The sequence below is a fragment of the Mustela nigripes genome, chromosome 1 (assembly GCF_022355385.1).
Source record: "Mustela nigripes isolate SB6536 chromosome 1, MUSNIG.SB6536, whole genome shotgun sequence".
NCBI lineage: Eukaryota > Metazoa > Chordata > Mammalia > Carnivora > Mustelidae > Mustela > Mustela nigripes.
In genome coordinates, this window is record NC_081557.1 from 96,822,951 (window position 1) to 96,848,961 (window position 26,011).

Below are 26,011 nucleotides of genomic sequence, written 5' to 3' on the forward strand. Positions count from 1 at the left end.
GTGTGGGGAGGGGCAGTAGGAGAGGGAGAGAAAAATCTTAGACTCCTTGCTGAGTGCAGAGCCTGATGCTGGACTTGATCTCAAGATCCTGAGATCCTGACCTGATCTGAAACTGAGAGTTGGACACTTAACCGACTGAGCCCCTTGATTAATGTGATTTCTTTTAGTCCTGCTGTATTCTCAGTATGCCATGGCTCTTGATGCTACTTTTTTGAGTGAAAAGTTACTTTTTTTCTGTTCTCATTAGAAAACCAGTATGGTAGCTAAAACAGGAAAATAAAAACATTTATAATCCCATTATCTCCAGATAAACAAGCTGTTGTTAACACCTTTGCATTCAGGGGAGAAAGTTTGGGAAATGTGTAGACCAAGCAGAGCAAGTGGTAGAGTCAGCCTGAGAGGGTGGTAGTTTGGCCAGTTTAGGGTTGAGCGGAAAAGAGTGGGATGCCTTTAGTTTGGGGAAGGCAGACTCCATTTTACCTCCACACCCCACCCCCTAGCCCTGAGCCTGTATTATTTGCCCCCCTAGGGCATTTGAGTTAGTGACAGTTACAGAGGGATGACCTAGAGATCTTCCTGGTCAGATCTGCCATTTTATGAGACTGTTTTTTCATTAAAATAAGTAGTTTCTGTTGCATTAATTTTCAGAAGGTCTTGAAGCATTTTGTGTATGTGATCATCTTGGGGCTGTGCTGTGAATTGGGTTAATATTACCTCTGTGTTCTTACCCGTTTGAGCCATGCCCATCACTTTTCTGTGCCACTTTGCTAACAGAACCAAGAGATCGGATGAGGAGATTTAAAGTAAGCGTATGAGTGAGATTTAATTGGTCCTCTTGGGATTTGTGGAGTATTGTCATTGTAGAGGGCAGTAGGTAATAGGTTGAAATTGTGTTTTGTTCCATGACTTGAATTCACAAACCGCCTCGTTTAGAGAATAATTGCTAGGTAAAGGAGTTTTAATTTTTTAAAAAAGTTTATTTAAGAAATCTCTACACTCCACATGGGGGTCCAGCTCACAACCCCGACATCAGGAGTCACACACTTCTCTGAGTCAGCCAGGAGCTCCCTAAGTGAAGGAATTTTATTTTTTTTTTTTTATTTTTTTTTTTTTTAAAGATTTTATTTATTTATCAGAGAGAGAGAGAAGGGGAGAGAGCGAGCACAGGCAGACAGAATGGCAGGCAGAGGCAGAGGGAGAAGCAGGCTCCCTGCTGAGCAAGGAGCCCGATGTGGGACTCGATCCCAGGACGCTGGGATCATGACCTGAGCCGAAGGCAGCTGCTTAACCAACTGAGCCACCCAGGCGTCCCAAGTGAAGGAATTTTAAAAGGTGTTACATAAAACTGATCAATTGTTGAACATTATATCAAAAATTAATGATGAACTATATGTTGGCTAATTGAACATAATAAAAAAATAATTAATAATAAAAATAATTAAAAAATAATAAAAATGCTCCTTTAGGGCAGACTCAAGATCCCCAAGGGTGTGAAGAAGAGCTGCAATTTTAAGCTTTTGCCTCTAGATGTCTCCCTTTAGCTACAGAGAGTTTGTATGTTTTTTGGTTTTGGTTTTTTGTTTTGTTTTTTAAATATTTTATTTATTTATTTGACAGACAGAGATCACAAGTAGGCAGAGAGGCAGGCAGAGAGAGAGGGGGAAGCAGGCTGAACAGAGAGCCCGATGCAATGCGGGGCTCGATCCCAGGACTCTGGGACCATGACCTGAGCTGGAGGCAGAGGCTTTAACCCCCTGAGCCACCCAGGCACCCCAGTTTGTATGTTTTTAATTGCCCCTTGTTTTAGTTGCCTTGTAAAATTTTATTTGGTTCTACAAGTCAATAGAAGGAAGACTCCCCTCTTAGACCCAGATTGCACATTATAAATTGATTTACTGGAATCTCTTGGACACATAATATCCTTTATAAATGGTTGAATAAATGATGTTAATTTCTGCTTAATTTTGGGAAACTGACTTTACCTTTTAAACAGGTTATTACATATTGCTATTTTGATTGATCATTTATAAAACTTTGAGACTATATGAAGGCAGTTGCCGAGATAGATGAGGTTTATAAATCTAGTAATCTGCAGGTTGTCTGGGAGAGCAGAAATGACAGAATCAATTCCACTTCATGTTTCTGGTTTAACAGTGGCTGGGTTGGGGATCTTTGTTTTGCGATCCAGCCTAGAGGTGGCCAGTTTTTTCTTGAATGTTGGCGTCTGCCATTCATTTTGTCCAGTGTTTGCCTGGGAGGAGTGCCTGGAGCTCTGTTCTACCTGCTTTGATGAACTTGGGAGCACTTCAGTTCAGATGTTGCTATTTTGAATGTACAGGAAGTGATCACTTTCCTGGTGATGGAAAAAGCCCTGTTGGGACAGAAGGCATTATCCTACTGGGCATCAGCAGGACTGATGATGCCATGCCGTAGTCAGTTAGACTTGAGAGGGTTGTACCTTGATATAGAATTTTTGTGCTTTTATCTCATCTTTGAATTTGACAGTTTTGGGGTGAGGTTGATGTCCCTTCTTTTAAAGATTAACTCCTGCAGAGAAAATATTTCCTCCATCTTACAAGTAAGTGTTGTTTGTGTTCTAGGTCCTCAATAAAGATTTGTCATGGTGAATAGATGGATGAACGAATTTGGGAGTATCCATCAGATTAAATTCTACCCTGATGGCTCTTCTGTCCTACAGCTGTTTTGTTAGACCTGTTGTGGTGTATTAGGTCAGGATTTTTTTGATACCAAATAAAAACGATAGGGGTAAAAGTACTTTTTTAAAGCAGAGTACTTTATAATTGTCACCTAACTGATCATGGGTGAGTCCATTCAGTAAATACGAAAGACTGAATTTTAATTTTATTTATTTTAAAGATTTTATTTAGTTATTTGACAGACATCACAAGTAGGCAGAGAGAGGAGGAAGCAGGATCCCTGCTGAGCAGAGAGCCCGATGTGGGGCTTGATCCCAGGACCCTGAGATCATGACCTGAGCCAAAGGCAGAGGCTTAACCACCTGAGCCACCCAGGTGCCCCAAGACTGAGTTTTTAATAAATACTTTGATGCTGTACAGTTGTCACACAGTGAGACATCCTATCTTTTGTCATGGAAACAACAGCTCTTTAACTTTGCCTACATGTTTGGTACTACTTAGCATTATTTTGACTATTTTGGAAGACTTTCCTGCTCCAAGTGCTTCATTAGCTATGGTAGGCACGTTTCTTATCTGAAAATTACAAATGCATTGTGCTGATAGTTTCTGCCTTTGTGTTTGTCTTCTATATAAGCCAGTCATACTTGAGCAGATAGATAACTGGATTTCAGCTAAAGAAATATTGAATAAATTGTCTTTGAGCATCTGTGTCTTCATAGAATTTTCTGTCCATTAAGGCTGCCATCACAGGAATAGGTGATTACAGTCCAATATGTTATGTGCTGCAGTAGAAAGATGGGGAATCCTAGGAGCAGGTCCGTCTGGTGGTGCAAGACTTCTCAGAGGTGGTGGTCCTTGAGCTGAGCCTGGAAGGGAGAGTAAAAGTTTAGTGAGTAGAAGCTAGAGGAGTGTATTTTAGATGACTGCAGTGTCCAGTTGGAGGTTCTGCTGAGACAAAAAAAAAAAAAAAAATTGAACATTGGATTCTTTTTTTAAGTTAAACTAGTTTTACAGTGTTGGCTGATTGTGGGTAGAAACTACACAGGCGTGAACAAGATAAATTCGGTCTCTCTGTTGTGACTATAATATAAACATTTACTCTGTTGTTCCTGGTTTTCAAAGGGACCTTTTGATACTTTCTTGACATAGTCCAGATCTGAGCTGACTCTTGGGAAGCCAGGAGAAAGAAGGAGTACATTTTTCACGACTATTAATTACAATAGTTTCTGTTTAGAAAAAAAAATGCCTGTTATATACCAGAAATTCTACACAACTGTCTTCTTCCCCTCACAAAATCTCTGTGAGATAGGCGTTATTTATTCTTACTCGCAGCTGTGGAAACCAAGGTGGGGATGGTGGGGGACTTGCACGTAATTAATAAGTGGCAGAAATGGGATAAGAGCCCAGGGCTCTCTGAATCCAAAGCCTGTGTTCTTTCCACTGAGAACAACCTCCGCAAAACCCCAGAGTTTGGCAGTTGAGATTCTACAGGAGAATAAACTTGCTAAAACAGAGCATGAGTTGGAGGTAGAAGATAAGCTTTGATCTAAAGAAGGGGCAGGAAGTAGCTGTACCTTGGAAGGTCCCGTGCACTTAGGTTTGGAGGATGGCCAGGAGCCTTTGAGAAGTTTCGATGGCACGATGCCACGCATACTGTTGAGCTGTCTTTCACAGGACAGGGGCATTGCGCCACCCTTGTCAAAGAAGGAATATTTGGACAAGGTAAAGAATACTTGGCATTTAGGAAATTTTGTATAGGCATAAAATTGCAAAGTCATAGGCAAAACGTCCCTTTGGTGTCAAAGATCAAGACATGAAATTTCATGTTGCAAAAAAAGTGACTGGTCATGGCACTGATTTTGCTTTTACCCTTGTAACACTTCAAGTTTGTAGATGTTGAGATTGATAAGCATTTTTGTGTGGTGAGTGAAGAACTGTGTTCTCTGCGGAGGAGTTCACAGGCCTAGGGAAGGCGTGGGAGGATAGGTATGAGAGAGGCCCTTCCCTCAGACAGTGCAGGGGGTCTGCTCCAGGATGCCACCTTGCAGCTTAGGACACGTTCCCTGCCTCTTCCGGTGTTTTTATTCACACCTGTCAGATCGCTGGATGGCACATTTCGGAAGGCAACGGCTAATAGCCTTGATGAAAAGACTCAAAGTTTCTCATCCTTGCAATGGCAGAGGATGAAGCCCCCGTGAGTCTCTTGAGAGTTGACTGTCAGCCAGAACTGTCCTAGAGCTTTCATTCTTTCGCTAATTGTTTTCGGTGAACCTTGGTCTCTTTTCGCTCTTGGTGTTGCAAATTTGACTTTTATAAGATGATTGACTATAATTTAGTTCTTAGAGTTCTATAAAATTATAGGTCTATAAAATGGTTTCCTTTCATTCAATCTGGGGAACGGTAAACATTATCCATTCTTCTTTTAGCCTCTTTGAAGGTTCCCTTTAGCTCATTTGAATGGAAGGACTTGAAGCACTTTCCCTAAAGAGGGAGATGGGTGAGTCATTCCCTGCAGAGACCCTGCTTCCAGCTTTCTTTGACTGCACACTTTGCACCAGTTAAATGCGTAGCTTGTCATGCTGATGCATTTTTTTCTGCATAGTTCAGCTTTGATACTTTCTGGGAAATAGCATCAAATATCTCCCTGGAAAGAGATAAAAGGTTTTCCTCCTTTCTCTTTTCAGGCAGGTGTCTTATCAAGTAGGAGAGGACACTGGCTGACAGAATTCACTATTTTTGTCCCTTTTTGCCCTTGTTTTTAACACTCGTGTCTCTTGAACCTTACCCAGTCTTGGCTTATCCTCCAGTTTTTACCCTGTTCTTCCAGGAAGTAACAGTCTATTATGAAATGTTCATAGCCTATCTGTGAACTTGATCTGTGAGTTCCTAACAGCTAAACATTGTTGAGTTTACCATCTTAATACTTTTGGTTCAGAATCTCAGAGTATAAAAGGATAGTCAGCCCTAGTAGGAGGTATAATAAGTTGCAGTAGAGACAAATATTTGCTGGAAATAAAGTGATTCCCTGTAAAAACAATATGTATTTTTAAGGCTCAAAGAGAAAGAGGCTTTTGTTTTTTTTCCCCCACTCTGATGCTTATTAGCATCTATAATATTAGCATCTGTAAAAGATGATGTGAAAGGTGACATCATTTCTCCTAGTCACTCTGATTTTTCTTCTCATGCCCAGATTTCCAAAATTTGTTTAGGAAAAAGGCAGGTCAAAGTTGATATTGCTGCCTCCATACTGGTGGTCAGGAGATGATACAAAAAGTGACCTTTCTTGGGGCACCGACTCATTTGATTAGTGTCCGACTCTTAATCTCGGCTCAGGTCTTGATCTCAGGATTGTGAGATCGAGCCCTACGTCGGGTTCCTTGCTGGGGGTGGAGCTTGCTTAAAAAAAAAAAAAAAAAAAAACTGAAAACCAAAAAAATAACCCAAAAAGCCCACCACCAAAACTACCTTCCTGGAAACTGGATTCCTAAAGGACTCAATTTAGGAAATGCGTTGTTAAATATTAATTAAAATCCAGAGAAGATACGTATTTCTTTTTTTTTTTTTTTTTAAAGATTTTATTTATTTATTTGACAGACAGAGATCACAAGTAGGCAGAGAGGCAGGCAGAGAGAGAGGGGGGGGAAGCAGGCTCCCTGCTGAGCCGAGAGCCCGATGCGGGGCTCGATCCCAGGACGCTGAGATCATGACCTGAGCCGAAGGCAGCGGCTTAACCCACTGAGCCACCCAGGCGCCCCAAGATACGTATTTCTATATGAAAATCATCAGTTTTCTGAAACCCAAAGGTTATTTGTAAGGAATACCAGATATAGATATGTCTGTAATGAACTCAGCCTGGGCCAGGACCTCTGTTCGTGGCCACCATCATTGTATGTAGACAGGAAGGAGTGCGCTTTCCCAAAAGGTGACACACAATTGCAGTTGGGTCTTTCCTCAGGGTACCCCCTCCCGCTTCTCCCCTAAATGCTTCTAGCATTACGGGTTTGATTTCTAATCTTATTCTGCTGTGCAAGCTGCAAGAATGTCAGGTTTTTCTGACTCTTCCTCTGCCTCCTGATTACCCTTTTAAGCAGTGCTGATTGCAGGAAATTGCTGTGGTGCAAGGCGGGTGTCACAACACTGCAGTGATTAAAGCCCGCATGTGTCATTCACTGCCTGATTGAAGTAATCACACAGAGGGGAAGAGCAGATGAAAAACCTGCTAAATGTGCAGAGGAGGGCTGCTTCTCATCATGTGGTTTAAGGATTTTGAGTTAAAGAATCAAAATTTGTGTGAACAAGACTTGTGTTTTCAGTCATTTTGTTTCATTCTGAGTCCTCAACATGAAGCAGGATCTTGGTCTAGGGACATTATTTTCCTAAGGAAAACAACTTACTGCATTTTACCAAATGCAGGGTCCCTTGTATACATGACTACAGGATAGTGGTTCAGCATATCAAGGGGGAAGATCCTAGAATATAAGTGGGACATACAGGAGAGACTAAAAGAGGAAAAGGCCTGAATAGCTCAGCCCTTTAAGACTGTTCCCCCCGCCCCCCCTCCAGACACCAGACACAAGTCCACAGATGGTCTCTTCTGACCCACCACCTGTAGATGGGAAGTTCCAGCAACCCTGTCTTGGGGTTCAATTAATTTGCTAGAGTGGCTCAGAGAACTTAGAGAAAAATTTACTTAAATTAACCAGCTTATTAGGGAGGATCTTATAAAGGATATAAGTGAAGAGCCAGTTGGAAGAAATGCACAGGGCAAGCTTCGTGGGATGGAGCTCAGAACTTCAGTTCTTTCCAGGAGCACCACACTCCTCGCACTTCTAGGTGTTCATCAACCTTAAATTCTCTGAACCCTGGCCTTTTGGGTTTGTATGGAGGCTTCATTACACAGGCTGGTTGGTGAAATCATTGGCCATTGGTGACTGAACTCTCTTGCCAGCCCCTGTCTCCTCCTCTGAGGTCAAAGGGTGGAACTGAAAATTCTAACCCCCCAGGCACATGGTTGGCTCCCCTGGCCATCAGTCCAGACCCTTAGGCTACGTACGGGCTTTTCCCAATTCTCCTAATTAACAGAAGACCCCCTTATTGCTCTTCGATTAGGAAACTCCAGGGGTTTTAGGAGCTCTTTGCCAGGAATGGGGATGAAGACCAAATACAAATTGCTTATTAGAAATCACAGTATCACCTCTAAGCTATTTAAATTACCTGGTTATTCTGGAAAAGTGACCAATCCCTTTCTCTTCCCATCTTCTGCCCTTGGGTTTCCCTTGTGTGGCGGAGCCCCAGGAGCTGAGTTCCCATTGTGGACTCATTCACTTGGGGCATCAGACTATCAACATTACCTGAACAAAGAACGTTTTGAGTCAAGCATTGTGAAAGGTGTTGAAGGCATCTGCTAATGATTCCTTATCTGTTTGTTCACTCAGGTACGGAACCCTGGTATTTCTATTTGATTAATGGATTTCTTAATTTTAACGTAGCCTTTGCTTTGGCTCTCCTGGTCTTACCACTGACGTCTCTCATGGAATACTTACTGCAGAGATTTCATGGTGAGTGGTGTAAGGGATGATAGGTTTTGGGGGAGGAAGAAGCAAATAATAATGTATACCGAGAAGTGAAAATGATTCTTCTTCTGTTCTCCATTTTCTTCCTACGGAGATGGTTGGCTTATTGAAATGTCAATCTGTACTTGTAAATTTTTTTTTAAAGATTTTATTTATTTACTTGACAGACAGAGATCACAAGTAGACAGAGAGGCAGGCAGAGAGAGGGAGGGAAGCAGGCTCTCCGCTGAGTGGAGAGCCCAATGCGGGGCTTGATCCCAGGACCCTAAGACCATGACCTGAGCCGAAAGCAGAGGCTTAACCCACTGAGTGACCCAGGTGCCTCTGTACTTATAAATTTATGTGAAGATTTGGTTAATAATTGCAAGTTAAACTAACAAAGGGAGGAACTTTATAATCCTTTCAGGTGGGGGAAAATGAGTATAGCATACGGAACCACCCAGGGAGGTAAAAACAGTTCCAGAATCTCAGGAGTCTTGTGTTTTTTTAAAAAAAGAAGTGCATGTTGGCATGGAAGATGGCTTAAGATAATAAGTGATAGAGGTAAACGTTCTTTGGGGAATTATTTCAACCAAAAATTTGAAAACTAAACCATACAGGGATTTCCCTCACGTTTGATACTGAAGTGAGAGAAGCTTTGGACTTCCTAAGAAACATTATGCTTCCCTTTGTTCCGTTTTGCTTCTGTGTTTGCCTTATCGTGGAAGGCTTGGTTTGTCATTTATTTTGCTTGCTCTGACTTTCTGTAGTGCACAGCCAGTGTTTTCTCAAGTTGTCACGGATTTGGGCATCTAGTGCCCATGTTTCTTTTATGGAAGACAGATTTGAGCAGAAATTCATATGAGCTTTGGAAAGAGATTTAATTTCAGACTTTTCAGTCTGATTTGGATGCCATATGATCTCCCCATCCCACCCCGCATTCTGCTTTTCTACTATTAATGGTTTATAAGAGTTCACTGTGCTATACTATTCAAATATGAAAGCGGTCATCAATCACTTTTGTTTTAACATGATCATAATGCCATTATCCTAACAAAATCAATAGTAATTCCTTAAACTCTAATACCCAATTGATATTCAGGTTTCCTACATTGTCTGAAAAACAGCTTTTTATAGTTAGTTTTTTTTTTTTTTAAAGCATCTGAAAGGGGTCATATACTGAATTTAGTGTTAAGTTTCTTAAGCTTTATATGAGATTCCGCCCCCTCTTCTTTTTTCTCCTGAAGATTTCTAAAGAAATCAGGTCATTCATCTTGCAAAGTGTCCCACATTTGGGTTCAGCTCTTTGTCACCTGGAGGTGTTAACTTATTCCTCCATTCCTTGTATTTCCTAAGGATCACTATCTTTTGTGAAAAGTAACTTCTTTAACTGTAAAAATATTTTATGCTTGTGGAGAATTTGGAAATGCTTGTGATGTAAGTATAAAAGCAGCATATTAAGCTGTTCTCTACAGTATGAATCCAATTTTGGTTTAAAAATATGTAATTTACACACATGTCCACCTACTAAGAAAATGCTGTTTTTTCTTTATACTTTGTGTATTTTATGGTAGAAAAAATACCCTTAAAGGAAAGAAAGAAACAAACAAAACCCCCAAAGAATCAGGAAAGAAATTGGCTATTCCATCAAGTAGTACAGCTGTAGTTCTGATTTTGTACATTTTATGGAGGACATTGAAAAATTTTAGGTCATCTTTTTTTAAAGATTTTATTTATTATTTGACAGAGATCACAAGTAGGCAGAGAGGCAGAGAGAGAGAGAGGAGGAAGCAGGCTCCCCGCTGATCAGAGAGCCCGATGCGGGACTCGATCCCGGGACCCTGAGATCATGACCTGAGCTGAAGGCAGTGGCTTAACCCACTGAGCCACCCAGGTGCCCCTAGGCCATTTTTAAAAAAATGTTTAAATATTTATTTTAGTAATTCCTACCCTCAATGTGAAACTTGAACTCACAACCCCAAGATCAAAAGAGTTCCATGCTTTTCTGACTGAACCAGCCAGGTGCCCCAGGTCATATTTTAAAAATGTATTTGTCTAAAAAAATGCACTTGTTAGGCTTTTAAGTTACAGGAAAAAAAAGATTTCATTTTCTTATAATTAAGAAAATTCCAACCTTGGGGCGCCTGGGTGGCTCCGTGGGTTAAGCCGCTGCCTTCGGCTCTGCCTTCGGCTCAGGTCATGATCTCAGGGTCCTGGGATCGAGTCCCGCGTCGGGCTCTCTGCTCAGCAGGGAGCCTGCTTCCCTCTCTCTCTCTGGCTGCCTCTCCGTCTACTTGTGATTTCTCTCTGTCAAATTAATAAATAAAATCTTTAAAAAAAAAAAAGAAAGAAAGAAAAAATTCCAACCTAAAAAATTTCCTGGGAAGGTTTAAGTCCTAAATTATTGCCTAAGATCTCATGGTAAAATCTTAGAGTAGAAAGTTGAAATGATAAGCTTGGTATTTCAGTTCCAGAATTTCCATCCCTAGAGTTTCTAGAGAATTCCAGATAACTTAGGAACAGCAAGATGGATATCGGTGACAGTCCTGAGCTGCTCTTCTAAACGTGCTCATTGTAGACATAATGAACACCAGGGGGCGCTGTCGACCTACCCTTTGCCAGTGATTTCTAGGCGCTGCTGATTATCACTAATTGGAGCACAGTAGGGGAAGCCTTCCTGGTGGGTTGCAGGTTTATCACTCAGTGTTCATGTACATAACCATGGGAACTTTCCAGCAGGTGCTTGGGTCTCAGCACTCATTAAATTCCTTTAATTCTTTCACATGCTTCAAGTATATTTGGGTTCCAATTTTGGGATTCAGAGTGGATGGGTATTGCAAAAGAGGAGAGAAAACGTCATCCGTGTACTTCTTTTAAGAGTGTTTTTATATTTGCATTGAGACAAACTCTTGTGACTTGGCGAAAGCCAATAATGGGGGCTTGAGAACCCAGCTTTTTCTTTCCTTTGATCTATAACCATTTGAACAGACTGGTATACAAGAAAGGAGATCGCTATATTAAATTCTTGGGAATTAAAACCCAAGAAAGGAGTTTATGTTATGTTTTTGGTTAATCTCAGGAACCTTTAATCTTAGTGGCAGGACTCACTGGAGAGAGAAGGCTTTTTTCTCCATCCAGTGTAGACATTATTAAGCTCTGTCACCCATTCGCTTGACTTTCATTTGTGCCTCCTGTTAGATACTGGCTGTCTTGGGGGAGCTCAGGAGTATACACCTCTTTCTACTTAACCCCTTTACTACATCAGAGAAAGTGTGACTACAAGAGCTGAAACATTTTAGGGGGTGCCCTAGGGCGTATTCCTGTTTGTGATCAAGACTACATTGAAACCAAATGTGTTGTTTCATTCTTATATGGTGAAAGGTGGATATTTTTCTGTGTCTTACAGTTCAGAATTTAGGCCACCCATATTGGCTTACCTTGGCTCCAATGTATATTTGGTTTATAATTTTCTTCATCCAGCCTCACAAAGAGGAGAGATTTCTTTTCCCTGTATATCCACTTATATGTCTCTGTGGTGCTGTGGCCCTCTCTGCACTTCAGGTGAGTTTCAGGGAAATGGATGTCTGCTTCATTCCATTTCACTTTTTAAATTGGTCATAAAGCTTAAAGGCAAATTGTGGCATGCTTCTCCCAAGATGTTTTATCCATGCATTAAACCGGATACAGATCACATTATTAAAGCTTGATGTATTGATGGCTTGGCTGTTGATCATACTCTTGAGCTGGTTACATATTTGCATTGTTAATTTGTGTGTTAATTTCTTTCTGTTGCCAACAAGAATCCAGTTCCTGTTAAAGAAGTTTTACTAAGTCATTGTATAGGCCACCCACAGGACGGTGCTATCACCGCAGAGCTACTGGAATGTCTATTCTTCAACTCCCAAGATCAGATGAAAACTTGCTCAGGTGTTTGGGATAACACCAGGCATTTAGCAATATGGGATGCTTTGTGATCCTGGCTTAAAACCTGTCCAGGTCAATTCCTTGTCAGAACTAATCATGAATATCTTTCTGTGGCCTCAGAAGCCCCAAGGCTCTTTTTTGACCTCTGCTACCATTTGCAACTGGCAGTGAAGAGTAATTAGGGTGACAGCTATTTCTGCCCCCTTAACAGATAGATAGAGGTATAATTTACCCATTTAAAAAGTGTAAAATTGAATCATTTTTAGTATATTCACAGATATGCATAACCATCACCACAGTGAACTTTAGAACATTTTTATCACCTCAAAAGCTCTGTACCCATTAGCTATCATCCCTGCCCCCCTTCATATCTCCCGTGCCATAAGCAACTACTAATCTATTTTCTGTCTCTGTATATTTGCCCATTCTAGGCCTTCCATGTAAATGGAATCCTAAAAGTCTTCTGTGACTGGCTTCTTTCATTCAGCAGTATGTTTTTAAGACCTATCCATGTTAGGATGGTAGTTTAAAAAAAATTAAATTATAAAAGTAATTGAGCTTTATTGCACATAATTTTTCATTTAATACTTTTTAAAAAAATACTTTATTTATTTATTTGACAGAGATCACAAGTAGGCAGAGAAGCAGGCAGAGAAAGAGGGGGAAGCAGGCTCCCTGCTGAGCAGAGAGCCCGATGCGGGGCTCGATCCCAGGACCCTGAGATCATGACCTGAGCCGAAGGCAGAGGCTTTAACCCACTGAGCCACCCAGGCGCCCCTCATTTACACTTTTTAAAAAGATTTATTTATTTGAGAGAGGGAGAGTGTGTGAGAGTAAGACCCTGTGGGGCATAGGGCAGGGAGCAGAGGGAGAGGGAGAGAGAAACCCAAGCAGACTCCTTGCTGAGTGTGGACCCCAATGTGCAGCTTGCTTCCACAACCCTGAGATCATGAGCTGAACTGAAACCAAGTCAGATGCTCAACCAAGTGCACCACCCAGGCACCCCACTCTTAGTACTTTTAAAATTAGCTTAGTTCTTTTTTTCTTAGCTTAGTACTTCTAAAATTAGCTTAGTACTTTTAAAATTACTATCCTAACAAAACCACTTTCCTTCCAGCATTTTTATCTATCATATACCAAACTTTATTAGAGTTGTAATCTAAATGTACATTTAACTTTATATCCCTTTTAATAGAACTATATCACATGATTTTCATCTCTACCCATCTTTTGAATAAGTGTATATTCTAAATTTGGTATAAAACATTATTGTGTAATATATGTAATATACTGCATTTGGCACATGTAATGATGAGATACAACTTATGGTAGGTTTAGGATGCTTCCTTATTTCAGTATTATAAACAAACAATGCTAGGATGGATATCTTTCTTTAGGTATTTGGATTGTTTTCCTAGGACAAATTGTCCCAAATATGAAGGAGTTTAAACATATCCATGGCACTAACAAGTAAATATTTGCAAAGTTTCACTTCCCCAAAGTTGAGGTCTAGTCTTGGAAGGAAAGGAGGAGGTCAGTCTAATGGGAAGGTGCTCAAAGATTGTAGAATTGATGCATGTATGTGTATTTTGTAATAATATTCCTCTAGTTTGTAAAGCAGTTTACAGATAACAGCCTTTTCCTGATGGTCTGTGAGAGGACTCCTTTTTTTCTTGTTTGGTCAAGAGACATTCTGTTGATACTAAAAACTGATGAAAACTTCTGAGTGAGAAAAATAAAGATGAAGTACTCGTTATATCAAAATAGAGACACTTCATATATCAAAGCAAATTGCCAAAAAGCACTTTTGTTGGTTTATTTATTTATTTATTAAAAACAATTTTTTTTTTTTTTAGGCCAGGTCCACGCCTAGTGCGGGGCTTGTACTCCTCATCCTGAGATCAAGAGTCACGTGCTCCACTGAGCCAGCCTGGTGCTCTGTCACTTTTGTTTGAATATTAAAAAAAATAATAAATTATTAGGACCTTAAGAACTAGAAAGGTTTCCACATATTTTTCCTATGAAGCGAATGAGAATTCCTCTGGTGGGACTGACTGGTAGATAGTCTTGACAGTTTGTTTTCATCTAAGAACTCAGAATGGGCACCTCACTGAGTGTTTCCAAATGCTCAGACCCTTCACAGAATGTCTGCTGCTGCTTCCTCCCTCTTGGTGTTAGGATGTTTTACAGCCGTGTTATGTATATTCTGCAAGTTTTTTTTTTTTTCCTTCAATACAGTTTTCTTTCCTTCTAGAAATGTTACCACTTCGTGTTTCAGCGATACCGCCTGGAGCATTACACAGTGACGTCAAACTGGCTGGCCTCGGGAACACTCCTCCTGTTCGGGCTCTTGTCCTTCTCTCGCTCTGTGGCGCTGTTCAAAGGTAGATGCTCAGAGAATGTCTTACCCCAACTCACGATGCACTTCATGTTGGGTTTTGATGGACACGTGGTGAACACGGTTCAGCTTCGGCCGGGAGGAGGGCTGTACTCTAAGGAGAACCCGTGGACTTAATATAGTGACGGGGATATGACTTCTGTACCTTAAGATCAAAGAGAAGACTGAAAATTCTAGAAGGAATTTGTGACTGACTATAACTTTTTTTTTTTTTTTTTTTAAAGATTTTATTTATTTATTTGTAAGAGAGAGAGAGAGTGAGAGCGAACACAGGCAGGCAGAGTGGAAGGCAGAGTCAGAGGGAGAAGCAGGCTCCCTGCAGAGCAAGGAGCCCGATGTGGGACTCGATCCCAGGACGCTGGGATCATGACCTGAGCTGAAGGCAGCTGCTTAACCAACTGAGCCACCCAGGCGTCCCTATAACTTTTTTTTTTATTCTTGTTTTTTTTTGTGGTTGTTGCTGTTGTTGGGTTTTTAAAGGATGCTTTTTCATTCTGAAGGCTGAATTAAGGAAGCTTTGAACATAGGAAGCAAATTTGGGGCTCAAGTCCCATGATTATATTCTTCCTGTAATCATTATTTGGATCCAGAAGATTAAAATGTGCTCAAAGAATAGAAGTTAAAAAGGCAGAAGGGTGTAGAGAAGGGCAAGAAAGCAAAGCTCTTTGGTAGAATAGGGTCTCTGCTGTGATCATCTTACGAGCTGTAGAGATGCTGTGCACCAGTGGGGCAGGCTTCCTGCTATGTTTGCTGGGAACCTTCGCACTCTTCCAGTATGCACGAGTTACGGGGGACATTCACAGGCATTATGATTCAATGTCAGCCTCTCATCTTACTCATCTTTGATTTCACAAACCTCTCTCCCTTCCAGGGTATCACGGGCCCCTTGATCTGTATCCAGAATTTTACCGAATTGCCACAGACCCAGCCATCCACACTGTCCCAGAAGGCAGGACTGTGAATGTCTGTGTAGGAAAGGAGTGGTATCGCTTTCCCAGTAGCTTCCTTCTGCCTGATAAGTAAGTTTTCCTTTAATTCCCAGGGTTTTATTTTTTATTTTTCTATTATTTATGTATTTATTTGTTTTTTAAAGATTTTATTTGACAGTGAGAGAGGGAACACAAGCAGGGAGAGTGGGAGAGGAAGAAGCAGGCTCCCCACTGAGCAGGGAGCCCCATGTGGGGCTCCAGCGCAGGACGCTTGGGATCATGATTGGAGCTGAAGGCAGATACTCAACAACTGAGCCACCCAGGCATCCCCTAATTCCCAGAGTTTTAAATCAGGGAGTAAAAATAGCAGTTCTGTGGCAGTATCTCTTTAATTTTTCTTCCATGTTTGGATTTTCACAAAAAGTTGTTGAATCACTGACCATTTCAGAGCTTTTCAGAGCTGTGAGATCCGCAGTGTGCCACCACAGCCCATGTCCAATAGACTGGGTGCCGTGTCTGGCCACGTACCCACTCTACCTGGAACCATGGAGGTCTGGGGTCTTCTAAACACAATTGAGGCCCTAGGCTTCTAGTGGCTCTTATTGAGAATCCATATGTAAATTTCAGTAATCATCTGGTATTAATTCACTTCCAGAAGTGGTCTAGAAACTCTAGTTGGAAGAGTGTTTTTAGAGAAGAAATGTTTGTCATCCAAAAATAGTGAAAGTTCTTTACCAGCATGTGGATACTGGGGAAAGCTGTGATTAAGGTAATTGTGCCACTTGCCTTCATGCTCTCTGTTGTTGGATGATAGAACAGGCTCTGGAGTTCTGTATGTTTGCTTAATTCGGATGGAGAAGCTCCTATTGAGGGAAAAGGGAAGTCGGGTTAAGACGAGTCATGTTGTTCCATTTGGGGATTGGCTTCAGCAGCTTAGCTGGTGGGGGTATCTTGGGTTGAATGAAGATTCCGTATCAGTCATTAATCATTAAATTAAAAGGTTGGGTTTTCTTTTTTTGAAGTATTAACTAACATTAGCCTTTGCCTTTTACCTTTGCAATAGTTTCATAACTAAAGATACTTGTGAGAATTACTCAGGGACAAAGTACTTCTCCCATAGTGTGTTCTTGCATTTCACTTTTTTCCTACCTGATGAATTTGCTTTAATTTTGTTAAGTCCTTCTACCATGTGATTACTGGTGATAAATGGGGATGCTTCTCTGGTAGTTTGGTGGAAGGACCATTTGGTTGCAAATTTTAGTGCTAAGAGTTGGCGAAATGGGTTGAGAATCCCTCTCGAAAATTTCCCAACGATGTTGGACTCAATCATGACCTTTGCCTCCGTGTTCCCTGGTGGAGGTTTAGCAGAAATACTTTTTTTCTCCAAGCGAGATGTTTTTCACATGAATATTTTTTTTTTTTGGCTTGTTTATTTCAAGTACATTTAGCAATATGGGCCCCCTGTGTTTTTCTTACTCTCCCTTATTTGTGTTTCTGACAGTTGGCAGCTTCAGTTCATTCCATCAGAGTTCAGGGGTCAGTTACCAAAACCCTTTGCCGAGGGACCACTGGCCACCCGAATTGTCCCTACTGACATGAATGACCAGAACCTGGAGGAGCCATCCAGATACGTAAGGACAACCATTTCCTTTTACCACTTGAAAGAAAGTTCTAACCCTAAAATCTGTTGGCATGCACTTTGGAAGCTCTGGTGAAATGGGAATTTCTTAGAGAGTGATTTCTTTAGGGTAAGGGAGGTAACAGCTTTTGTTGAGAAAGAATAGTAACAGTTTTATTTTAAAATTTCCTTTTATTTTCTATGTGAAACACACAGTTCAAAGTATTTCCCAAGCTGGTCTGGAAATTTTCTTAAATTGAATTCGAATCATTTTGAAACACATTCTGAAACTCGTATCATTCCCTGGCTGATTAAAATATTTGGTGGGGAACTTTCAAGTTCTCAGTAGACCTTTGACCTAATTATCAGTGTATACCGGTTTGAGCAAATGGACGTCAGTGACTGAGGCTGTTTTCCTGGTGAGCACGTGGTGCAATCTGTGTCAGGGTCGTGCTCTTCCACCCACTCAGCCTTATGTACCCCAGGATCCCATGTGGTTTTATTTCAGTTCCTTTGAAAGATGACACTTGCGCCATTTGATACTTAAAAAATCTTTGATTGTCCAAAAGGTGAGCGCAGTAAAGATACTGTTCCTGGTTCCCAGAGACAATAGATGAGTATTTTATAAAGTTATTAGAAAGCACTTTTTTTGGCATCCTGTCTTTTAAAGAAACATTTAACGGTTTAGATGTCAAACACATCTAAACACAGGTGTTCCCATATACTTCCTCCGTGAAATGGGATATGGGATTGTGAAGTGCTTCTGCGGCCACACGTGGCCTTTTGTCTCCCACATGGAAACCCTCGGGGCTTATGAAGGGGAGTCTTACTGTGGAAGTTTAAAATATAAGCCATGGAAATGGCCATTGTCGGATACATACTTGGCCCGGCCCCCTGCGAAGGTAAAATCTGTGTTCCATCAAGGGGTTTATGTTAGAGCTTTTTTCCTAACTTTAGCTTCTGATTCCTGGAGCATTGAAAATACCCCAGGATGGGGTAAACTGTTGTTGGTCGTTTTTGTTTTAGCTGCAGATACTCTCCTGACAGCAGGCCTTGTTGGGGATCACCGTGAGTACACTGGAGAGTCGGAAGGGTAGGCGGGCACACTGTGATGGAGGAGGGAGACACACAAACTGACAGTGATGTTTTAGGAAGAAGTAGCATGGAGTAGTAAAAAGGAGCATGGACTTTGAGTCAGGTAGGCCTGTATCCAAGTCCTGGGTCCGTTGCTTACTTTGATCTTGGGCAAATGAGTTAACTCTTTATTTAACTAATTTGTTTCTATCTGTAAAATGGGAATAATGCACATTTGGAAGATTATAATGAGCTTAGATATTCTATCATACCTATTAGCATAGTGTGTATGTAGATTTTCCCACAAATGTTCTTAATCTGATAATGCTATATCAGATGGATTGGAGGTCAAGAAACCTTAAGAGGATTTATAATCTGCTTGAATTGATCTTCCTTCCTTTTCTTGTTTTCCAGCCTCATTTTTGTCTGCTCACACCCATCATTGCCTTTTCCATCGCAGTGACTTTGCTTATCTTAATGCCCAACCATGCCTGGACTACCCTTGCCTCCCTCCTTATGCCATCAGAACTCTCTTCCTGTCTGTAGCCTTTGCCACCTACCTAAGCTCATGGTGAGCTGTGCTCCTTTAAATGCCTGAAATTCTCAGCTCTGCCTCTCAGTTAGCCATTCGTTTTTGTCTTACGTTACTTACGTATTTCTGATACGTATGTCCTGGGCATACCGTGAAGAGAATGCCTGCAGCGCTGCTTCTGTATTCCCCATAGCATCTGGGATAGTGCTCTAAGTCTAGTGGTTCACCTTCATGTGCTCTCTGAGTGGGGAAATGTACGCTTCCCGTCATTGGGACAGTGATCTTGAGAGAAAGCTGACTGTAAAATCTACAGTGGCTTTTTGCACATTTCTTAGGCTTTGGTCACTGATTGTCTTTGGTTAGATCCTATTTCCATACTCTCTGCTACCACACACTGTTCAGTTAAGTGGCTCTATGTTAGCTTCACCCAAAAGCAAAGATTTTTCAGAGTACCTATAGGAGTCACCAAAGTGCTATCTGATTAAAAACAAGTCTGTTGTGTCTCCTGAGTGTGTAGTGTCCACCGTTGTGCTCACCCACCTTCCTGTGCTTGAGAGTTTTTGTGCAGAGTTCTTTCTGACATTTCCTGCCTGGTAGGACAAGTGCCCTCCCAATCCAGGCTGCTCACCTTTCACCCTTTGGCAACTAAAGGAGGCATTTGACAGCTTGCTGTGAATTCAGTGTGAATGATGATCAGGGATTCATTTCTTTCAGTCTGTTGGTTTTCTTCTGATGATAAAAGCAGTATACATTCATTGTATAAAATAATAAAGGCCTCTATAATTCTATTACCCAAATATTAAACTATGTTACCATCTTGGTGTTTTTGTCTCTTATTTGTTTCCCTTGCATATATATGTAAATATGTTAACAAAAATATCAGTTTTTTAAGAAACGGTGCCAGGACTATGACTGTAATAATAACTTGGTCTTGTGTGTAGGAGCACATGCTAGACTACATCAGTGCTCTTTCCTTCCGGTATCAGTCCTAGTTCTTTCGAGAAGGCAAAGTCCTTATGTTCCCTGTCTTTCCGGAGCATGCTGGATGGCAGCAGTGTTTTTATCTGCCTGTTGGCTCTGAGTGACAGGTTTTAGCCAACTTCGGCTTCAGTGCTCAGTGATGAGATCTGTCTCTTTCTGGTCTGCTTGGAAATGAGGACACATTCATGACTTCCTTTAGTTCCCTCTCTTCCTTGACTTCTGAGTTGATCAAGAATTAAGAGTGTGTGTGGGCGCCTGGGTGGCTCAGTGGGTTAAGCCTCTGCCTTCAGCTCAGGTCGTGATCTCGGGGTCCTGGGATCGAGCCCCACATCTGGCTCTCTGTTCAGTGGGGAGCCTGCCTCCTGCTCTCTCTCTGCCTCTCAGCCTGCTTGTGATCTCTCTCTCTGCCAAATAAATAAGTAAAATCTTAAAAAAAAAAAAAAAAAAGCATTAAGAGTGTGGGTGAAGGCTCTGTGGTTTCTAAGGCATTGTTGGAACTACCTTGCAGAAATATTTTTCTTTGCTCCATATTCTTTCATAGTTGATAGTGAGTAGCTTTTGCATATCTCATTATTGAATGGGTAGCATTTTTACAGATTTTCTGCCAAAATCAAGGTGTGAATTTAGGAGATACATTCAGTGTCTCCTCTTTATTAATTGGCAAATCCAGTTTTTTGTTGGCTCTTTCAAGGTGAATGATCTCCTTCTGACTCCCAACCTTATACCTGATGTGGGAGCTAGAGGAGTAACAAACACCTGTTCAGGAGGGAACTTAGACTTTTCTCTGATTTTAACTTAATGCGTAAGCAGACTTGTAGGAAGCTTGTCCATCTGCTGTCTTGGAAAAGATGGAAGTGTTCTTTGATGACTTTTCCCCAAACAGTGATACAGTCAGTTCTGCTCTAAGGTGATATAAAGTTATTTTATAGAAAGTCATTGTGTGGTTAAAAAAAAAAAAACAAAAACAAAAACAAAACAACCCAGAAGGCTTATGGGAAAAATGAGATTAGGGACACAGTACTCAAAAACATGGTCAGTGACACATAAAGGAAGATAAGAGCCTATAAAAATGGTCACATGGTTTCACACGTGTTGAGCAGCTGAAAGTACGGAGGTATTAGAATAATGTGGGAGTTTTCCTTGAAACAGACCTGAGATATGCTTGTGGCAGGGGTGCTGGAAGGCTTATCTGCAACAGGACAGCAAGTCATCCTGCCCGAGTGGTCGGGTTGGCTGGGAGCACGGTGTGCCCCACAGGCACCGGGAGACCGTGGAGTGTGTGTCTGTGCGCCCGGCGTGTTCCTACTCTGAGGAGCTTGGCCGAGTGCAGTCTGTTCTCTTCACCTCGTGTTTCTCGTGGATTAAATGACACATGAGCCAAAGCAGAAATGGAATTATGTTCAGACTGGTCCCTAATATATCCGTTGTGTTGGAACAAATTTGCATTTTCAGAACAAGTGTTACAACAGAATTGACTGTAAATTCAGTCAAAACTGACTTAATTTTGTTCTTAAGTTCCCTGCCTTTCCCATTTAACCAGTGGGAAGAATTACGAGTTTGGAAGGGAATTTAAGATACCACTGAGTCCACGATCCCTTCATTTTATGGTAAAGAAACTGAGGCTCAGAGGGGTTGTAACCTGACAGAGGTTAGTCCTAGTATAAGCAGCTTGGTTTCAGGATGCCCCATATATTTTGCAAAGCTGCTCTTCCTTCCACAGCCACTTATAGTTTCTACCATATGGCATATCCCTTGAGTGTATATTTGCGGTCATGGTTAATCATTCTTTGATGTAACAAGGTTGAATAGACAGTGAATAGCTAAGCATTAATTTTCACAGAAGTTACTTTACATTTCTCGAGCTCAGTTATATATATATATATATATATATATATATATATATATATATATATATATACACACACACACACATACACACACACACATATACACGCGCCAGGTATTTTAAGTAGCAGTTGTTGTTTCTTTAGAAATAATGAGGGTCCTCACCCCCTTTTCTTCCTGTCCTCTCTTATCTTTCCTTAATAGAAGTCCTTACTGCAGGAGAAAATAAGTCGCCTTATAGATATCCTTGCTATTGGTTACCAGCCCATACGGAAGGAAGCAAGTTTGAATTGCTACAGTACGGGCTGTGGAATAAGACTGGAATTGCTAAAAATTCCAAAGGCTTCTTTAAAATTAATTCCCTGGTATCCATTATGTTGGCATTTAGAAAATTGAACTTTCTGGGATCTTTAGGGATTGAATGACCCAAAATTTTGACCCATGAGTTCACATTTTTACAGTGCAGTACATTTTTACTCAAGATGGTAGGGTTTCAATTGACAAATACATGTTTAGCAAGTATGGGAGATGACAGAACCATAAAACAGGCTGTGCTTCTGGTGACAACTACTTAATTTAAGTGGAGTTTATATAAAAGATGAAAAGCCAGAAAAATACTTGAAGTTTTTTTTTTTTTTTTTTAAGATTTTATTCATTTATTTGACAGAGAGAGACACAGTGAGAGAGGAAACGCAAGCAGGGGGAGTGAGAGGGGGAGAAGCAGGCTTCCCACTGAGCAGGGAGCCTGATGCCAGTCTTGACCCCAGGACCCTTGGATCGTGACCTGAGCTGAAGGCAGATGCTTAATGTCTGAGCCACCCAGAGGCCCTAAAGTCTTTCCCTATCAAATGTGTTGTCCTAGGCCTCAGTGCTCCTATTTTAAAGAAGTATATCATCGGAGGATATTGATGCCTGGCAAAGTGATGTAGTGGCAACAACACTGGGCTAGGCATTAGAAGTGCCTGTAATTCCTTTTAGGGGCTGAATGAAGTATGTGTATTTTTTTCTTTAATGACTTTGTGAGTCATTTAAGTTTCCAAGGCCCTTGAAATAGTTGTGCATCTGCTTCCAATTTGCTGTGACTGCATCTGAAATCCAGTTGCAATTTCAGGATATCCCATTACCTGTTTTCTAATTAAATATTTAATGGTGGTGAATCCTGAGATGTGATTCCTGGGCCATGAGACCCAATGACCAGAGAGGAAGTACTGCCTCCATCCCAAAGGAGAGGAGTGTATGTTAGGGGTATACTTGTGCTGTGTAGTGCTGCCTGAGTGTGATGCTGACGTTTAGGGGTTGGAGAGATAGGGCCCCAGGCCCCGACCCCAGCAGAATCTCTGTTCCAGCTGATAAAATGGAGCCATGGGTATTTATTCCTGCCCAGCAACCCTTAGCTCACTTCTTATTAATGATGTTTTGATCTCTATCTCAGGCCTTTTCTTTTTCTTTTTTTTTTTTAAGATTTTATTTTATTTGGTGGAGAGAGACAGCAAGAGAAGGAACACAAGCAGAGGGAGTGGGAGAGGGTGAAGCAGACTTCCTGCCGAGCAGGGAGCCCGATGCCAGCCAGGCTCAATCCCAGGACCCCGAGATCATGACCTGAGCCAAAGGCAGACGCTTAACAATTGAGCCACCCAGGCACCCTCAGGCCTTTTCTTTGAGAATACATATTTTTCTTTGCCTAAGTTGGTATTAAAATTTTGTCCTTAACATATATTTATTGAGAAGATGTAAACAATATGGTACTGATAAGAAATTAGCTGGATTTCCACCCCCATACCTTTTTTTCTTCTGCTTTAGAGGTACTGATTTATTCCTCTCCAGTCTTCTAGTGGGTTCTTAGAAACCGAAAGAAGTCACATTTCTTTCAAAATGAGTCTTAAATGCTTGTATTTTACAAAATTTTAAACTAAGGCATATTTTTAGCTTCAACAGCTGGTTGATATGTAGCCTGTGACTAATGAAATGAAACACATTTTTGTTTCACGATCATGTGTTAATGTCACCCTACAATTTTGTTATTTTTGATGCAAGAAAGAATGATTGAATCTGAAGAAACAAAAAAATGAGCTTTTTGGTTATACTTTAAGGCAGATTTAAATCCAGTCTCTTGGTTTTTGAATTGTAGACGATGTTACGGAGTATGGGCTCAGATTTTGCATTTTGAGATATTAACAAAATTGAGAGAAAAAACTATTCTGGTTCTAGCTTTTAGACCCAAGGGGCAGTAGTCACTTGGTGTTACCAGGGATTTCAACTGAGAAAACTCAAACTAAAAATAGTCACACTAAAATAGTCTATATATAATATGATCCAGATTTTGTACTAAAAAGTCTATATCTGTAGAAAGAAGGTCTGGGACATAAACTAACAGGTTGATGGTGATTTATTTTGGGTGGTGGGATTATAGGGAATTTTTTAAAAATACATTTAAAAATATTTTTATAGGGTGCCTGGGTGGCTCAGTCGATTGGACGTCTGCCTTTGGCTCAGGTCATGATCTCGGGGACCTGGGACCCAGCTCCTTATCAGTCTCCCTGCTTGCAGGGAACCTGCTTCTCTCTATCTCTCTCTCTCAAATAAATAAAATCATAAAAAGCTGAATTTCCTTTAAAAGATGTATTTATAGTAAGTCATACTGTAATTAATAATTTTTTGAAAAAAATTTTATTTATTTGAGAGAGAGCAAGAAAGAACACAAGGCAGAGGGAAAGGGAGAAGCAGGCTCTCCACTGAGAAGGGAGCCAGACTCAGGGCTCAATCACAGGACTCTGGGATCATGATCTGAGCCGAAGGCAGATGCTTGATGACTGAGCCATCAGGTGCCCCGCTTTCATCATTTTTAAAAAAGAGCCTTGGGGTGCCTGGGTGGCTCAGTGGGTTAAGCCTCTGCCTTCAGCTCAGGTCATGGTCTCAGGGTCCTGCGATGGAGCCCCACATCAGGCTCTCTGCTCAGCAGGGAGTTTGCTTCTCTCTCTCTCTGCCTGCCTCTCTGCCTACTTGTGATCTCTCTGTCAAATAAATAAATAAAATCTTAAAAAAAAAAAAGAGCCCTAATGGGAGCTATAGGTACCAGATCTTTGAAACTACCAAGAGGCTCTCAGGTGTTCTTACAGACAACACTCCGCGTGCTGGAAGTTGACCTCTGGTTTCCCGTGTTAAACCTCTGGTTTTTGTGTTAAACAAGAATCTTCAATTCAAAATTGAGAAAGAGATTTTCTATTAAGTAATTTTTGCCTCTTAGCCTTCTGGCCTGTTAAGTCATTTTAATCATGAGATCTAAGACTACTTTTGCTCCTCTTTTAACTAGATTGCTTCAGAGGGATAAATGTGGTTTATCTACGAGGGAAAAAGTTCTTTAAAACCTTGAACTAAGACAGGATGCTGCTGCCGTGGTGAACAGAGCATGAAGTCATATGTTAAACACCTCCAGGCAGGAGGGGAGTTAATTTTAACTCCCCTGAAATTTTAAATAAAATAATCTGCCTGTTGTTGAGGTTCACACAGGAGGTCATGTCCATCCGGTAAATATACCAGAGACCACCTGTTGGCAGGGGCCTTCCCCACCTTCCTGGGCTCCCCCGACCCAAAAAGACCATGGTCTTTCAATCTTTACAGTACAGTAGTGTGAGTTTCTAACCTTTTGGCATCTTTTTCATAAATTTTAAATCCTTCTTCTGTTCCTTCACTGGCTCATTCATCCACCTACATATTTAACTTTTTTTTTTTTTAAGATTTTATTTATTTATTTGACAGAGATCACATGTAGGCAGAGATGCGGGCAGAGAGAGAGGGAGAAGCAGGCTCCCCACTGAGCAGAGAGCCCTATGCGGGACTCGATCCCAGGACCCCAGGGTCATGACCTGAGTCAAAGGCAGGAGCTTTAACCCACTGAGCCACCCAGGTGCCCCCATATTTAACTTTTTATTGTCTCCGACTATGTGTTGAAAATATAAAGGTGACGAAAAGCATAGTATCCTGTCATTTAAGAGAAGACCCCACCACCACCACCAACAACAACAACAAAAAAGAAAGAAAGAAAAAAGTTGGGGACAAGGAAGGAATTGGGAAAAACAATGTAGGAAGCAGAAAAAGATTTTAAACTTCTATAATCAATGTTCCCTGATAGGTTAAAAGAAAAGGTTGGGGATGGTAAAACAAAAACATTTGCTTTTGTAAGAAGAGCCGTCAGAAAGGGAGAGCTCCTAGAAATTGAGAATAAGATAATGGAGATTTACAAAGTCAGTAGAATGATGGAAGGACCAAGTTGGAGGAATCTTCTCTTCCACAATAGGACAAAAACAGAACAAAACCCAAAGAAATGGACAATAGGAAAAGGGAGAAAGATCAGCCAACACCCAGCTAGCTAATAGGAGGTCCAGAGAGGAAAAATGCAAAGGAGGAGAGCAAATTGTCCAAAAATGTGAAACACCCAGCTAGCTAATAGGAGGTCCAGAGAGGAAAAATGCAAAGGAGGAGAGCAAATTGTCCAAAAATGTGA

The 26,011-nt window shown here is 41.1% G+C and overlaps 1 protein-coding gene across 2 annotated transcripts in view; it reads left to right on the forward strand.

The window, feature by feature from the left end:
* ALG9 (ALG9 alpha-1,2-mannosyltransferase) overlaps positions 1-26,011 on the forward strand; it is a 96,035-nt gene that overhangs the window by 25,744 nt on the left and 44,280 nt on the right. For both annotated transcript variants that reach the window (XM_059417404.1, XM_059417412.1), the window contains exons 9-13: positions 8,093-8,215; positions 11,616-11,770; positions 14,388-14,517; positions 15,403-15,550; positions 16,962-17,091. In XM_059417404.1, coding sequence (XP_059273387.1) covers positions 8,093-8,215; positions 11,616-11,770; positions 14,388-14,517; positions 15,403-15,550; positions 16,962-17,091 — 686 coding nt within the window. The remainder of the gene's footprint in view (positions 1-8,092; positions 8,216-11,615; positions 11,771-14,387; positions 14,518-15,402; positions 15,551-16,961; positions 17,092-26,011) is intronic.